The following is a 17,103-nucleotide window of genomic DNA, read 5'->3' on the forward strand; positions in this document are numbered from 1 at the left end:
TGGATGAATGGAATGAAGCTGGCAACGTATATAGTACACGAGCGCATTGGTTGTCCTGGATTGTTTGATTATAGATGTGAATGACGTATTTACGAGCGCAAAGCGAGAAGCGGAAACTCAATTTCTGGACGAATGTCAGCAGCATAACAGACTGGAATTTCCACTAATCCTGATGTAATATAGTACATACACGGCTGGATATTCAGGCAGCATTCGAGCTTTTTTCTTTCTTCATTTTCCCGAACTAAACCAGGAATTCTTGCTAGCTAGCCCTGCATGGCATTCAGGCAGAATAAAAAAAACAAACCAACTAACAAACACAAGAAAGGACCACAGAGCGGCTTGCAAAAATAAGACAACCAAGTCAGGGAAATCGATCAACAATTCTCCTATTGGGTCCCTGGATTTGTGGGGGGGGGGGGTTTCGATTGATCAGTTTCTAAACATAAACCCTACAACCTCTCTCCCCTCCCTCGCCCTTGGAATGTAAGAAGTCAGGGCAAACGGCAGGTACGGATGCCGTTGCTGGTTCCCCTTTTTTGGGTTCGGATTTTCGAGTACGATGTATTTACGTGACGTTCGCCCCGCCCATCCGTCCGTCCTGCTATGCACGAAGGATGGTTAGCCTTTCGGGGATAGAGTAAGTAACGGTAATTTTCAAGGCGGACTCCACAGTAGGTCAGAACGAGAAAGATTTGAAAAAGGCTCGGGCGCTTAACTAGTTCTAGCGCCATGTCTATACACCTAGCCTCTTTGGGTCTAGCACCAACCGATCTATGCATCTACCTGGTAGGTACAGCACCTATGATGGTATCGCTGCTCTGCTTTTCGTCCCAAAGTGGCAGAAAAGAGACAGCAAGACGGACATTGAACCCAACTGGCTAGGGCCGTATTGGGAATCTCACCGGCCGGTCTTGGCCTTACCCGGTAAAGTGAAGAGCGAGGGTGACTGAGCCCATGACGGAAGCAGAGCAGATTGGACTAGGTGCATGCTAAGGTGCTAGTGACCTGCAGAGACCACCCTAAGGGGCTGTGCGGGGCTCCAAGAGTGTGAGGCTATGAGTTGAGTTCGAAATGCACTTGCATGCTGTCGAAGGGTTCCAGCAGTCTAGACTAAGCAGAGATCAGCCGGGGCCACGGGGGGTGGAATGAATGTGCAGTGGCTGAGAGGTGTTGAAGTCGCTTGCGTGCGCCTCTCCGAATTTGAACCTTAGGAATCAGAAATACTTGCTGCCCAGAGCATGAGATGTCCTTGGCAATGGTGCCTTATGCGTATGGTTGCAAGATAATGGCCAATCCTCAGAATTGGGAACGGGTGTATTACCTGGTCCACATCGGCCGGTACTCCTGATCTGAGACTGGGAGTGTCTCATACGGAGTACCTTGCATATAAGTACTGCTAGATATTTACGTACGCTTCTAGATATGTGAAGCCGGAGATTATATCATGCCATAGAACGTTCTGTGTTACGTGAGAAGCATTCGGGTTGATTCCGCCTCGAGCTGTGGTCAGGGGGGATGAACAGTGGCCTGAACTTGTTGCATGATCATAGAAGAACTGGTGAGAACGATTCAGTGGCAAATTTACCATGGCCCAATCACATTGTAGTTTCAGAGTCCCGGTCTCGGGGTCAAGCGCTGCAATGTTGTGGGAACTATAGCAGACTAGTGACCTTGCAATCGTGGTTCCCAGGATGGGTCCAGCTAATTGTACCGAGATCGAACATGTAGCAAGAGTGGGTATGCCAGGTGTTCGTGACCGTGCATCCTAGTAGGGCTGGTTGGCTGGGTTTTTCCGACAGCGGCGATCCGAGGAGAGACCATGCGGAATGGTGTATAATGAAAGACAGAAAGCTGGTAGCACCTGTCGTGATGAGCCGGACTGCCAAGCCAGTCGGAGAGCTCGATGCAGTATCCCGCAATGGAGACTTGATCATTTGACCTGTAGATGAGATGACTTGTTCCACAAGCTCCTGTTAGATTGAGGTATTGGCAAGTGCAAGCTGATGTAGTCGGGAATGACGGAGGTGAGAGGGTCAGTCAAATTGCGGAGGTAAGAAGTAACACCGGTATGGTGAACTTGTCTCCATCCATGGGAAATGTGCAGGATGTACCCTGCAGGGTGGTCGGATGTACACCGTGGGCTTCCAAGCCGGTTGGAGGTTACAAGCGCAAAAATCTCCGCTCGTTGGTCCGGGACGGGGTCCTAGTCAGACATACATAACGAGCATGTATCATCCATGTCCTTCTACTGGGTGTGCGGTACAGGCCAAGATGACGCTGTACAGTAGGGATTGAAGCGGGGTTTTATTTATAGAGTCGCGGTCTTTGAGATCGGATGTCATCCAGCATATTCTCCGCGTCTTCCTCGCATCCCGAGCCCGACGATTCACCGATCATCGTATGTCGGGGGGTAAAGAGCGTTTGAGCTTAGCTGAAGCGTAATGCAGTACTGTAATAACTGCTTTCCTTTGTGAACTGAAGGCGGACCGCACTGACGAGTGTAGAACACGAGCAAGTCTCGTGATATCCTCAGTCATGTCACCTTCGGAGTAAATTCCTCATGATTCTTTGTCTCTCCTCGCGATCCGGGTACCTGAGGGTACGTTACACTAACTCGCCTTGACTCCAAGTGAATGATATCGTCCCATGACAAACACTGACCTCTACAGGTACTGCTGAAACAATGTTAGTAAAATAAAAGATGCTCTCGTTCCAACAAGGCCGCACGCAAGTGATTCTCAAAGGGTTGCAAATCGCTCCGGCTGTCAGCTTGCCGATGGAAATTTAGGAGTTAAGCTAGGCTAGCTCCACCGCCGATCGCACGGGATTCGAAGAAGCGGCATGAGATCTGAATCGGACCAGCTCCGGCGGAGAGCTGCGAGGGAGGGTTCTTTCGAGTATACACAATCGGCGGTGGGACCTTGAGAGATGAAGCCAGCATCTCAGGGAGTATCTGGCAAGGAAGGCCCGAGGGACCGGAAAAAAAGGGTTATAGACTTGGCCGGTGCGACCATTTGGGACCCGTTTTCGAGTTGGATGGCCTATGGACTGCTCGTCTCCGAGACTACGGAGTAGAGTGCGTTAAGTAAAGTGAAGATTGAATTAAGCAGAAAGACAGATCATCGTCTAGTGTAGCTGTGAAGCAGGTTTGTGAGGAGTTATTGTAGAGTGTACGGTAGAAGGAATACCCTGCCTGACAGGGAAGGTCGCACCTGAGGCGGGACCCAGGCGCTAACGTATTCGGTTCCTGAGGCATCTTCCCGCAGAGAAAATCAAGGAAGGACCTTGGAAGGGAAACTCGGCTGAAACTGCCCAAGGGTCAACTGTTATGTTAACACCCTCAATTAAGCATAAATCAGAAACCTCTATCTCTACAACTTGTCTGACAAGGCATGGAGCAGAACATTCAACCTGCTACAACGGCAGTCTCACCACGGAATGGGAAGAGAGGCTGTCAGTGTCAGTGTCAGTGTCAGTGAGTGACTGACTTGAGGGTGAGAGATCAGTTCTGCAGCCTGCCGTCTCTGACGCTACCCCCTCCATAGCCAAGACCGTGACGACCATGCACTGACCGATAGGATTTAGTTGCATACACTTTCAAGCACTCGGTCCAACACCACTGATTTGAAATCATCTGCCAAGCCGATGCCTAGCCGCACTCGCTCATCGGTGCTCTTCGCCCTCATCCAGAGTTCCCTCCCCAGCTGTTTGCACAGGCGAGCAGAACAAAATGGGCATCATCTCCGATGCGAACCAGCGCACGGGCGACTGGAAACTAAACAGACTTAGTGGCGTCAAAAACATGGACGGAGGATTCGTGCCTGGAGGGTCTGGCCAAGATCCACCCCAAAGACCCCCTCTTGGCACGCCGGTCGATCATCTTCCCGATCTGGCCAAACCAGGAGATGTTGTTCCCTCGGCATTTCATCTCAGTGTGGATCAGATACCCATAAGTTGGAGATTAGGGTTCAGGAACAAGGCACACCAAACTCAATCCAGTAAATCAAGTCTGCGATTCAGGAACAGCCGTTGATTCAGATGAGCGGGAAACCCACGTTTCCCTCGCTATTCCTGGAAAAGTGGATTGGTGACTAGGTCCCAAATTTGAGGATGACGGCAGAAGAGAGGCAGGCAGGGTTGAGATTGAGAGTGAGAACAAGCTGAAAAAGCAAAGGCCGCTAACAAGCAAAGGACCGTACGATTCACAACTCAACCAGGATCCTAACTCTATCAAAACTTGAGCTAGATCGCTGACCGATCATTCCATTCCATTGGGCAAGATTTGTGTACGGGCTCCCTTTAGCTGTATGCATATCCTGTATCTACTACCCAGGATTGCCACGCCACCGATCTGAGCAACAGCTAGCACCCATGACTAGTCGATTTACCTCTTGATGATTCACGGAAGCCGTTGTCGATCGAGTTAGACTTGGAGCTCTTCAACCATGGTTCATGATCTGATTGTTTGTATCAAGGTTTTCTGGTCCTGCGATCGATAATACCCGGAACCAAGATCGGGGAGGGTTCTATGTTTTAGATGGGAAATGCCAAGTTGAAAATTACAGATCGGGAATTTATCCAGCATTGGGTGAGTGGTAAGAATACCAGACGGGGCCGGTTGATACGCACTTGAAAGTACGTAGTAGGAATGGACCAAGTCTCCACGAGGCTAACCACAACCGAGCCGCGGCTTGAACCGAGCGAGCAAGAAGGAACACCAGGAAAAGAAAAAAAGAGAGTGTCGGAGCGACCCCCGTTCTTGGTCTAAGCTTGCATGCTAGTGATTCGTCCGCTCTTTTCCCGTCGCCAGGAGCTAATTGCGTTAGAGACTCTGAAGGATTAGAGAAACAGCTCGTACCCGCAAGTCAGAGGAAAAGTCCACTTTGGCGCTTAAAGTTGAGTAGTTTGCTCCATTGCGGCGACCTGAGGTTAGCGAAGTGCCAAAGCGGTTAGCGGCCTCTGACCATTTCAATCTTGAAGTTAATCTTATTTTCGTCTAATTATTTGGCGGCGTCGAATTATAGAACGGCAGGAAGGCAGAAAAGAGGTCCAAGGTTACAACAAATGTGCAAGTGGTCGGAGTCGGACCTCCCGGACCATAACCTGAAGAAGCTCCCCGGAGTTAGACTTGTCAATCTATCTGGAAAACACTAGCGAAAGATGACGGGGAGGAATGGATAGGAGAGGGGAAAACAAAGAGACTGAGGCGAGATCGATAATCACGAAAATCTATCTTTCGGGATGGGAGATTCCCGAGTCATCGTAACGTCACATTCCCACTTGCCCAAGACCACGGTTCAGTAAGTATGGCTTAGATAAGATGGTCGTTGATCGCGTAGATTTCTAGAAAAGTGACAAAGAAACTGATCTCCCTCCTCCCCCCCGCTGTCTCAACCAAGGATTCAAGGGCAGACTGGAGCTCCATGCCTTTTTGCCTCGGTTCGAGCCCGATCGGGCTGCCTGTTGTGCCTCATTTAGGTAAGATGATACCATATCCAGATCCGAAAATAGATGAGGCGAGAATGAACAAAATCAGAAGGGGAAAGAGGGGAAAGATGGCGATGGGTGATGGGGGGATTTTGCACCATCTCGTCATCATCATCATCACCATCATTGTTCGTACTGTACAGAAATTTTCTGGGTTTGACTCGTATATACCCCTTTACTATGTGAATCTGAGCGCTCTTGGCATTTCTCCCTGGTGAGACATCCGGCACTGACCTGATGAGCTGGTAGGTTTTTAGGACTTTTTCTGGTATAGTTACCGGAAGCCTAAACTCCGTACGGTAAAATTATATATGATCAAAACAACTCGAAATAGAACCTTGAAAATTGGTTGTTGTTGTTGTTGTTGCCGCTATCTCCGGTCTTGTTTCGTCGATGCCAAGTCGTGGCGCCACGGTTTGGCTGTGAGACATGGGCTACAAATGGTGTGTGTGTGTGTGTGTGTGTGTGTGTGTGTCTGTGGGCGTTGAGCAAAGTACGGAGACGGAGTAGTAGTGTGTAGTGCTCTCAATTATGGGGGATATCTGCCCCAACGAGTGTGAAGCTCTTCAGCCTTTCTCATTAGAGACAAGATAATCGAAAAAAAAAACTCGAAACAAAACGGAGGTTTGGGTTTATGTTTCTCGTATTGTTTCTTTGTTTTCCTTTTTTGAGGTTACCATATTTAGTATCAGTATCTACCATCCATTGCTTTTCTTTTTGGGGGCGTTGGGGCTTCTTAGTGGGCCAATGACCTGGTGAATGAGACGAGCGAGGATGAGGTTGTTCTTGGGATGACGGTGGTGAGGAGGAGGAGAGATGTGGGATGGAGGTCAGGTGTAGGAGGTACAACCGGAGTACAGGAATGGATTGGTGCACCTGGTGGTGCCATTGACGGTGGTCTGGGGAGCAAATGACCTGTCCAATTTGCCCTCGGACGAATACTACCTACATACGCACTAACTACCGTATATGAGTCAATATGCATCCATCTATCAGCTGGGGATGAGATGGTCGCTGATGAGTAACTAGAGTTTTAACTGGACTGAGACATGGGCGTTAAGAGGATGTCTTGCTCACAATGGCGCTGTGCTGCACGTGTTTGCTTTCGCAATGAAGGACCGGACGATAGAGGATAGAGCCAGGCAGTATAGCGCTTGGGGATTCTCTCTCTTCTCTGGTTGCGCTGCCAATTACTCAATTCAGAAGATCTATCAATTCTTACCTCTCGTGAGCTCGATGAGAGAAGCGGAGACCTTCCTTTTGCGCGTTCGAGACGCAGATGACCGTCGGTATTCCAATGTCAAATCACTTGCATGAATGGCTAGCTGTGCTATATAGCGCAAGCAAAAAAAAAAAAAAAAAAAAGAAAATACAATACATTATATGTGAGTTTGCGTGTGTTGCGTGCTTTGTGTGTTTGTGTGTTTGCGTGTGTATGTGTGGCCATGATTTATGCTGACAATGCAAGATATCCCCAACAAAAACTCCCTGGCGCCCATGCTCAGTGCAAGATCAAAATTTCCCTCACGTCGTCAAATCCCGAGACAACCGCAGCGAGCAGAGGTTCCCGCCTGGCCATGCGCAAATCCGCCTACCTCTCTCTCGAGTTAGCAGACTTGGATCCAGTTGTCCAGATCCATGTTCTTAATGACAGTTGAGAAGTTGCCGGACCCGGCGAAATCGCAAGCACTGTCCTTCTGGCTGGTGGTGACATTCTTATTGTTATTGGTTTTGTCTCCCTTGGGGTACTCGATGTGGAACACCGGCTTGCCCGCTTGGGTGAAGGCGGCATAGGTGTCACACTCGTCATACTCTGCGCACTGCTCGTTGACACTCCACTGCATGTTCTTGATGACCGAGGGGATGATGGACCCTGCGTTCTTCAAGCCGACGGACATGTTGCGGGCGTGCGCCTCGTTCGCCAACCAGTTCACGTAGTTAATGGAATCCGCCTCGGTCAGATCCAGCCCGTTCTCATTGTCATAGCCATCGACATTGTCCGGGTCGACCCCGTCGCAGCTTTTGTTCTGCGCCATGTCCAGCCGCTTCTGCATGATCTTGCGCACATTGGACGAGCTGATGTTGAGCCACTTCTCGCCGGGCCAGCCATCGAGGTCTTTGCCCAGGTCCGCGGACTTGAAGTCGTCCTTGTCCGGACGCCAGTTCTCGTAGCTGCCGGCCGAGAAATAGCAGATGACCTTGCGGCCCGCCTCGTGCAGCGCGTTGATGATGGATTGATTGTTGTTGAAGAGGTCAATGTCGTAAACGTCTACGTCCACAGAGGTGTCGTTGAGTGTGTACAGGAGCTCGATCTGCCAGGTGGTGCCCACCGCAGGCTGCCATTTGGCGGTCGTATAGTTGCCTGTCGTATTGGTGGGAGGGGAGGGCTCTTCCTCACCACCGCCACCACCGCCATTGTTCAACCCGACTCCCAGGCCCACTCCGAGAGCAACTGCGAGGACCACAATGGCTCCGAGGATTGAGCCGATCACGATGAATTTCTTCTTAAGCGACCACGCCTTCCATCCCCGCGCAGGCTGACCCTTGAGGGCGGCTTCCCCAGCAGAATTCATGTCAAGTAGAGAGAGGATCTGGGCAGGGTAGATGTTGAAGATAGAAGAGTAGAGAGCAGAGTTGAAGTGATAATAATAATCTTTCACGGGTAAGGATTAGATTAAAAGAGGGGACCGAGCAACGAGGGCGATCCGGGGTGATAAGGAGTTCAAAAGGTGGAGCGAGGATGGCTCGTGTCTAGTGGAATCTTTCAGCCCGGTCGCAATCAATTTAGGTGAATGCAAGCGATGAGCGAGTGAGTGAAGAGGAAAATAGAGATGCCTAAGGAGTTGAGGTTTGAGAAAGCTTCATTGGGTCACACAAGACTTGGGCTCATGTTGTTCAGCAGTGACGCTGAGATAAAAGAGGCAAAAGAAACAACTGAAGGGCTGATGCCGATCAGGGGGTGAGAAGGAGATGATATTAACTATTGGGAGAGAAAGAATAGTGCAGTGGGATTCGGCGGGTAGTTTAAAGATGGACCCTGAAAGAGAGAAAACGAGAGGGGAAGCGCCACGCTTTGCCGGCTCTGAGCGGATTGTCTGGACCCTGTCAATCCTACGATTACAGTACTTGCTCTACTCTGCACAGTACTCTGCACAGTGAACACCACTTATCAGCACTGAGAGAGGAAGGAAGAAATGCGAGATTTAGAACATAGAAGCCTAAAATGACCCGAACACACCATTCATAACCGCCAGTGTTTAGTTCACTGTTAGTTGTTGCAGTGAGACGGCGATTCGGCTCTGAAGTCTGGGCAGGCTCCTCTTTCTGACTTGCCATTGGATCTGGATTCATTTGTTCACATTTTGTGTCCAACTGACCGTGAATAATGTGAACTCCTCTCACTGGATGCGTTTGACCTGATTTTTGAGGAGAGAGGTTGAGCACAGCACATTGCACTCATCCATTGGATGATGTCTTTGTCTGCGGCAAGCCACACCGGGATCGGCTGGAAAGGGTTAAGCCACTCCGTGACCTCCCCACAGTCACCGATTTGGCTGCTGTTTGTTTGTTTTTTTGGTTACAGTCACAACCAGAACATCATGCGGTGGGCGGCAAAACTACGTGCCCAGGAAGTTGTACAAAGTCAGACTTACGAGGGAGGATCAGCTCACTGAAATAGAGCGGAGGAAGAACAATCAGGTCCAGACCAAGCTGAAAGGATGATGGACAGGAGATGAAGGGCCGAGTTTCCGGTTGCCAGACGATGACGGTGGAAGAAAAATACACAGCTCGATCAAGTCAAGCACGCTATAGCCGAGTTGTTTTAAGGTTTCGCAGAGAGTCCGCTGGGTTTCTGATCGCTGAAGAAGTTAGACAGAGAGGGGCCGCGGGAAACCCAAGCCTGGCAAGCCACCATGGTTTTCCTTTTTTTTTTTTTTTTTTTCTTAGTCCGTCCTTTTTCTCTCTCAGTACTTTTTGTGTCCTCCCATCGGGCCGGAACCTTGCCGAACATCCCTCGTCGCCAATCGGATAGTCCCAGCAAGCCACGGACGCTAACCATTCCTTCCGAGATCAGGTACGGTAAGGGCATGAATTGTTATTTACAGTGGGTCAAGAACCGGTATCAATTCATGAAGCTCTGGTTTTTTATGGTAAATTGGAAAAGTTCTGGAAAGTCCTCATACCAACCCATACCCTCCCAAACATACCACAATCATCCGGCTTGGCACCCCTCATCCGCAGGTCTTGCCAAGAACCCAGCTGCGTTGGACCCTCCCCAAAATACCCTAAGCCAAACCAGGACCACCAAGACAACTAAACCCCCCAGTCCGCCTCCTGACCAATTCTTGCATCTCATTCCCCTCAATTCCTAAAACAGCCTCGGACTTAGACTCCCGAACAAGTTCTCGATTCTTTTCTTCGTAGTTGCCCCTACCCGAGCCAAAGGTGATGCAATCAACAACCGTCAGACTGCGGCGCTTACTTGTTCTCGTATCCCTCCATCTTGGCACACCAGGCGAGACTCGCTGACTCGAGGGAAGTTCTTGGCGCGCATGGCATGGACTGTTTGTGCTGTCTCCCACGTTTCGGTGGCGGAGAATTTAGCATGTTGGTTGTGAGGGTGCTACGGATGTGATGGATCCGATCAAATTCCATCCTTCATCCTCCATCATCGGACACTTTTCGTGCGCGGATTCCAATCCTCTACTGGTCTACCGCTGATTCTACTCCACTACTACTAGCTCAATAGCACACACACACATACACGTCTTTCGACCTTAGTCTGATGTACGAAGTGTACTGCACTCGTCCTCCCTTTCTGTAAGTTGTTAAGTTGTAACAAACAACCAGCCCAAGAAGCAACTTGGCTTGCCTCCGACCTCCGACCCCCGTCCCTGCAAACCCCGGTTACCCGGCCTAGTCCTGGCTGGTTGGATTGGCATGGCAAGGTCTGCTCAGCTATGGGGCATTTGCTCTGTGAGTGTCTGTTTCTCTCTCTACGGAGTGAGTTTCTCTCTCTCTCTCTGTGTGTGTGTGTGTGTGCCCTTTCGACAACACCACCCGACTGGTCAAACCGTCCAATCCTACAGGGATATTGGCTGTCGCAAATCTGCTGACATGGATGCAAGAATTTTCCTTTCCCTTTCTCGCCTCGTTGCTTTTACCGCCGAGGGGAAATCCTTTACTGAGGCAGGACGAAATCCATGCCGCCCCAGCCACCGACGGCCGTCCCCTGACCGACCCTGGCAGGTGTCAACCTGAGCTTGACCTGCAGCAGTCAGGTAAGGGATTCGTCGGTGCTCAAGGTAGGACGGTGGTCAGGTCTGTTTGAATTTTTTTTTGGCCTTCCTTTGCGGCGCGTAGCACAGAACCAGAGAAGTAACCACAATGGGGCTGAGCAGCGTGAAAGGGGGGGGGGAGCCGGCGCTTCAACTTGAAGGCAAAGAGGTAAAGACAAAGGTAACGGCAAAGGTAAAAGAGGCGATAGTTACATATTCGTGTAGGCGATTTCCGTGATCAGACGAAGTAGTACGGATACTCCGTACGAAGTAGATCGGTAAGTGTTTGAAACTGTCCTTCTTTTGTACAAGCTGGATTGGCATCATGACAACAACAACAACAACAACAAGCAATGCAAATTTACCAGCCGAAGGCGATCTCCGTAGTCAGCTTTCGATCTTGTCGTCTTGAAGTCACAGTAGGTAAGTTAAGTCTCTGCGTCTTACTCCCTTTCCCAGCATCCCGGATGGTTGTGGGTACCTCATCATCTGGCCATAGTCGGGTCCGGGGAGAGGTTCAACACCATGGGAGTCAAGTTGCGAATGCGATGCGATGCGATGCCAACTCACAATCTTTAATGAATACGAGTACATAGTCTCCTCCCTAAAGAAGGAACTCGTTTCGCGAGAGGGATTCAGACATAGCAATCGGCATGCCCGTTAGCAACTAGTATGAAGACATCGGTCCTCCTGCTTGCTTGATTGCGTCTCCGCCGAGCTCGGCGCGTCGAATCATCAGGCTTGTTGTCGAGAAGAAGACTAGGCATGAAGGGAATCTACAGAATACAGCCTTGGCAAACTAGTTGGACTCATCTCGGATTCGACTTGCCTTGCTTTATTGCCATGGAGTTTTGTCTCTCTCAAAGTCGTGAGGTAATCAATTGATGCTTTTAACTAAACTAATCAACTAAGTTAATTAAACTTGCATCATCATCATCATCCTCCCCTAACTCCAGGATGAAGAGGCGAGCGAAACAAAAAGTAATGGGAACCCCCCTCCCCATGTAAGATGCATGCAAATACGAGCGACGCTAACAAAGCTCCAGACCCCGGAAATCCAAGATTGAAATTTGACAGGACCATCCGCCGGCCGGCGGGGGGGAAGGAGGAAAAGCAAGCGAAATAGTCTCCACATGCATCGGCTAACTGACTCGGAGCTAGTTTAGTGAATAGTCGATAGGTAGGTAGGTTTACTTTTGAGTCTGACATCTGTCGGAGTTTTGGATCCTGGTTGTTCGATGTCGGGGTCCTTTAATCTATTTTGCCTCCCGCGTCTGCTGGGGGGGCTGTTGTTCTAAGTGTTCCTGCAAGTCAGAGAGAGGTCTGAGAGTGAGGGTCTTGTGGGGAAAAAGCAAGTCGAAGTTATGTAACTAAAGTTATTAGGTTAGCTAGTATGGTAGTTACAGATCCCTGCGTCGGTGGCCCCCCCTTCTGCTGACTTAGTAGCTAGTCATTATTGAGGTAAATTAAATGTAGCATATCGCAGAGCTGCGAGTAGGGTCCAGACAGCAACACTAGCTTCATGCAGGTAGGGAGTGATGTCTGTTTCTTGGTAACTGGTAAATTTTCCTGTCTTTTCGTTAGGGGTTGAGTTAGTGTGGTGTGTATAGCCTCGTTGTCGGATCCGACGTTTGGAATGACCACACCTGTCTTTCTGTAGGTAAGTAATTAGGTGAATTACTTGATACTTGATAGTTGATTGACTAGCCGTTGAGTCAACTGATTTATCAACCACCACAAGGTACAACCTGACAACTGCTGTGGGAGTAAAAATAGGCGACTCCCTTCCCTTCCCTTCCCGTCTCCCCACTTTCTCCCCGTCCCCTCCCCTGATCCCCACAAAGTCCCATCCTGTCATAGATTAAATCACTGGGTAGTATCAATTCCAATAACTGTAACCCCCTCATATCCAAACCACCCTACAAGAAACAGAAACCAACTAACAGACCGAATGAAACTTCCTCCCCCTTCAAAAAACATCTGATCAGACAACCCCAGGCTAAATCTCCCATCCGAGGCAATCGAAAGGATGTGATTCCTTACACTTAGTGCGTGCGCCAAGATCGACCGGCAGGATGCAGACACCAGAGAGCAAAGATGCGCTGTCCTATCGCTCTAAATCGACAGGGGCAGCAGGCACAAAAAAAGGAAAAAAAAAAAACGGATGAGGGGTAAACATTTTAGTTTAGTTCCAACTTCGCCGCCCCGTCATCCAAATCCTTTCCACAATTCCCAATTCCCCTCCAAAGGACAGTAAAAAAAAAAGAACACTGGTGGAAACGGCGTGGGGGGCTTTTGGGAAATGGGCCCACTACACGTCAGTTGTTGTTTTCAGTGAACTTCTCATGTAGACTTTTGCTGAAGAGCTAAAGGAAGAGGAAGTACCTCTTGCACCCTGGGGTTATTGGATAGGTACCGCACAGGTACAACCTCCCAACTACCTTCAAGCTGTACATGGACCCCCTCGTCTGGTTGGGTTGAAGGGAGGTGGTTGTGCCTCACCGCATGCCCTTCCCGCTGTTTCCCCTCCCCATCTTCAATCCTTCTCATGCAGGGTTTGGAATATCTGGGGGCCCCGTCTGCGCCTTCCCCGGTGGTTGGACCTCCGCGGACCCTGAAATGTGTCTCTGTCTTCAGGTGTGGGTGTGGGTTGGTCTATGTGTTGGTGAGGTTTGGTTGGATAGGTTTTGCATGGTCGCAAAGGAAGGAAAAAGGGGTCTTCGCAAAGCAGAGGAGCTCGTAGAAAAGTAGCGTCATGAAGACGTAAGAGTGCACTCGAGGTAGGATTGCGGCGGTTTGGGGGGGTGTGGATGGATGATTTTGCTCACTGCTCTGTGCGGCTGGATCGACCGGTACAAGGCGCCCGCGGTATTCGCTGGGATTGGTGCCCCTAATGCCCATACATCATTCGACTGGTTGGGAGAGGTCCATCATTTTACACGTACTCCATACTCAGGCGTCAACATAAAACACTAGCAATTGTCTTCGTACCCTATCTCATCCTAGTGATAAGTTACTTATATCGTCTCGTAGCTATTCTACGAAGTATATCCATGATGTGGCCATTATAACATTACAGATTATGTCCAGAGGATCAGAATCCCGTCAAGCAAGCGAATGTGTCCCGTCCACGCTTCACAGCGCGATCGGAGTCGAGAGAGTGAAGGTCACCGGCGAGCCCGAGAGCTGCACCCACACGGTCAGGGGGTCGCTGCCCAGCTGCTCCGTGGTGAAGCCCTGGGTGCTGGTCGGCGCCACAGGGAAGGTGACAGGCACGGGCTCGCTGCAGGTGTTGCCGGTGGCAGACACGGTCACCGCCGTGATCTGCTGGTTCGAGATGACGTAGCTGAGAGCATAGCCGCACTGGTCGCGGTTGTAACGAGCGAGGAAGCCAGCAGACATCTGAAAGACAAGTTAGGAACCGAGCAAGGGCGGGGGTAACATAGGGAAGTGACTCACATCCTGGTGCTTCAGAGTGATAATGGGCCAGTCAGCCAAGCGCACAAACTCCTGCACAACGGTCTCAACCCAAGCCTGCATGATGGAGTACTTCGCCGACACGCCGTTGATAGTGATCGGGTCAACATCATAGTTGCGGAGGTTGGCCTGGTGAAACATGTAAGGGTCGTGGTAAAGACCAAACAGGTGACGCATGGTGTCAGCCTTCTCCGTGGACAGAAGAGTATCGAAGTCGCCGCTGCCAGCCGAGGTATCAATCCACTCCTGTACAGTGCACGCAGGAGTGTCGCAGTTGTAGTAGATGCGGGTCGCCCAGCGGGGGTTCACTTGCATACCGGCAAAGCCATTGGCAGCAACGGTGGTGAACAACGGCCACATGGCATTCTCCGTGTTCAAGAGGACGGGGCGGGTGTTGTCACCGACACAGTTGGTAATACCGTTATCCCACCAGGCCTGAAGAGCATCGCCGTTGTGCAGTCCAGTAATAGCGGGGGGGATGATACCGTTGGAGGTGAAGTGCTGAGCGGCATCAATTCCCGTCTGCTTCAGCCACGCCTGGTTGAAGGAAATCTCCTTGAACACATCCGAGTAGGTCGAGTTGTTCTGCTCCTCGTGCGTGAAGGTGTGGGAGATATGACCCCACGCGTTCAAGTTGGAGGAAGTGGTCCACCAGTTGAGAAGGTCATCAAGCTTGGTGCAAGCGCTCGACCAGTCGTACGTGGTCGGGGTCGCAGGCCAGAGGTTGGTACCGGTTCCCAGAGGCTTCTGGAACTCCAGAGGAGTGTCAGCAGGGGAATCATACTCGATACCACCGCCATTGCACTCATCATAACCAGCATCACTGGTTTCGGCGGCCGCCTCAATGTTGCCATTGCCGTTGTGACCGACCTCAACGAAATAACTGCTACCAGAGGGCATCTTGGCATTGATCTGAGGCACCCAACTGGTGATGCCCGCCAAGTCATTGGTGGTAATACGGAAGGTAGTTCCATTCGGGTAGTAAATGTCCGTCTCGAGGAACATGTCGTCAATCTGAGTGTTCAGGTTAACACGGCGGTATCCAGCATAGAGACCGCGCGTGATCCAGGTAATCCAGGCGTGCTGCAAGTAGTTGGAGGTAGCACTCCAGGTGGTATCGAAGGAAATGAAGAACGCCATTTGCTCACGGCCAGAGAAGTTGTTGATCACCGCAGCAGTCGTGTCACTGGTCACGACCGAGTTGGAGGCAAACGAAGCAATTTGTTTGGTTGTGTTGGTATCGCTGATGGTAGCAGGATAGTGCCAGAGGCCGCTGGTGCTGACACCGGCACCCGTCTTCAGGCCCGAAGTGGGGAAGTCGCTGATATCGGAGAATGACACCAGTTGTTCCACACCGGTGTCACAGCATCCGTCGCCGACGGCACTGGCACCATAGCTGGGGCCCGGATAGACGTCGTACTGTACCATGCGCACACCATACTCCAGCTGATAGGCATAGAGTTGGTTCCACTGGTCGGTAGTCAACGCACTTTGATAGCCCGAGGTGCCATAGTCATAGCTGACCTCGCTGGCAACAACAATACCTCCGAAGTTTCCCCCGGTGGAGCTGTTGAGCGCAGGCAGACTGGCTCCAGTCTGCGGGACAACAAGAGTGGTGAAGGGAATGCCATAAGCATTCAGTCCAGAGGACGCAACACCGGCTGAGGCAGTGTCTCGAGCGATCACGAGAATGTTAGCCGCGACAGACCCCGCACTCACCGCCGCGATGGAGGCGGAGGCGGAGGCTGCAGCCGATGAAGCAGCCACAGCGCTCGAGCTGAGAGACATGGTGGCAGATGTGTCGACGGAGACAACCGAGGAAGAGGAGAGAGATGAAAGAGAGGCAGAAGAAGACTCAAAAGAGGAGGAAAGAGAGGAAGACGAAAGCGATACAACGATTGTAGCACTAGAGCTGAACGAAGTGACTAGAGTAGTAGGCGTAGCAGTGGAAGCCGACGAAGCGAGAGAAGCAGTGGTAGTAAACGAATGAACAGTTGAAGTAGTGCCAGGAACAATTGTTCCTGAGACTCCAATGGCAGAAGTTGTCAAAGGAGCTGCAGTGGATGAAATGACCGTCGCACCCTGATCAGGCGAAACACCTGGGGACGTATGGCAGGTTATAAACCCGAAGAAACAGCCCACATTGAGCAGCCAGGATGGAGTCATGATTGCAATGTAGTCTGATCAACCGATCCTGCGCAGCACGAAAAGGAATGGCAAGCCGACGAAGGCGAATGATAGCGAGTGACTGGGTGGCTTGGACTTCAGGACCCCTGGCGAAATCGTCAGCTGTAGACTAAAGATCAGCGGCTTGTGTTTCTGCGGGCACAATCACATCCTGTGTTTATATTAGCTGGCCGGGGTGCCTGCTCCCAGAGCTCGTAAAGCAAAAAGCTTGATAGCCTATCGTTTCACGCGGTTTCTCAGGGCCAGGTACGTTAAGTCCGAAGCCGAAGGTTCCACGATTTACTCAGATATGGGCACATTTGGTTTCCGCTGGGTACTTGCAGCCCCGCTTTGAAAGAGTTCAGGTCCCTGGATAGAGGGGATTCCAAGCCAAAGCGGAGGCGATGGATCGATTGTGACTACGGTACTCCATAGTGGGTTCATCGTATCTGAGTGACCCAGTTGGCCCTGGCATGCGTAGGTGGAAATTGCCCTCTGAGACTTTTTTTTCCCCGAGGAAAAAGCTCCATCCAACTCAAAGAGCATCTGGGTGAATCAGAATGGAGAAAAAATAGACGAGCCACCGGGGAAAAGAGTCATGGCGAGGCAGTCTGGCCATCGAACAAGAGGCTCGGCGCACGGAGATGGATTTCCCAGTTCAGCCCCGAGCCTACTGAAGAGCGCTAAAGCA

At 50.8% G+C, this 17,103-nt stretch overlaps 3 protein-coding genes across 3 annotated transcripts; 1 reads left to right on the plus strand and 2 right to left on the minus strand.

Annotated features, from left to right (window-relative positions):
* Positions 1-7,097: 7,097 nt before the first annotated feature.
* On the minus strand, positions 7,098-8,063 carry BP01DRAFT_304453 (endo alpha-1,4 polygalactosaminidase; the record flags this gene model as incomplete). The annotated part of the gene is made up of 1 exon (XM_025572161.1): positions 7,098-8,063. One exon carries the CDS (start codon positions 8,061-8,063, stop codon positions 7,098-7,100), a length of 966 nt encoding a protein of 321 aa, XP_025427916.1.
* Positions 8,064-10,165: 2,102 nt separating this feature from the next.
* On the plus strand, positions 10,166-10,836 carry BP01DRAFT_155858 (uncharacterized protein). Its single transcript, XM_025570664.1, has 2 exons — positions 10,166-10,278; positions 10,342-10,836. Exon 2 carries the CDS (start codon positions 10,432-10,434, stop codon positions 10,750-10,752), a length of 321 nt encoding a protein of 106 aa, XP_025427917.1. The 5' UTR covers positions 10,166-10,278; positions 10,342-10,431; the 3' UTR covers positions 10,753-10,836.
* A 3,068-nt stretch (positions 10,837-13,904) lies between these two features.
* On the minus strand, positions 13,905-16,034 carry agd3 (putative extracellular serine-rich protein; the record flags this gene model as incomplete). Its single annotated transcript, XM_025577645.1, has 2 exons — positions 13,905-14,171; positions 14,229-16,034. 2 exons carry the CDS (start codon positions 16,032-16,034, stop codon positions 13,905-13,907), a joined length of 2,073 nt encoding a protein of 690 aa, XP_025427918.1.
* Positions 16,035-17,103: the final 1,069 nt, after the last annotated feature.

The sequence above is a fragment of the Aspergillus saccharolyticus genome (genome assembly GCF_003184585.1).
Source record: "Aspergillus saccharolyticus JOP 1030-1 unplaced genomic scaffold BP01scaffold_40, whole genome shotgun sequence".
NCBI classification, from domain to species: Eukaryota; Fungi; Ascomycota; class Eurotiomycetes; order Eurotiales; family Aspergillaceae; genus Aspergillus; species Aspergillus saccharolyticus.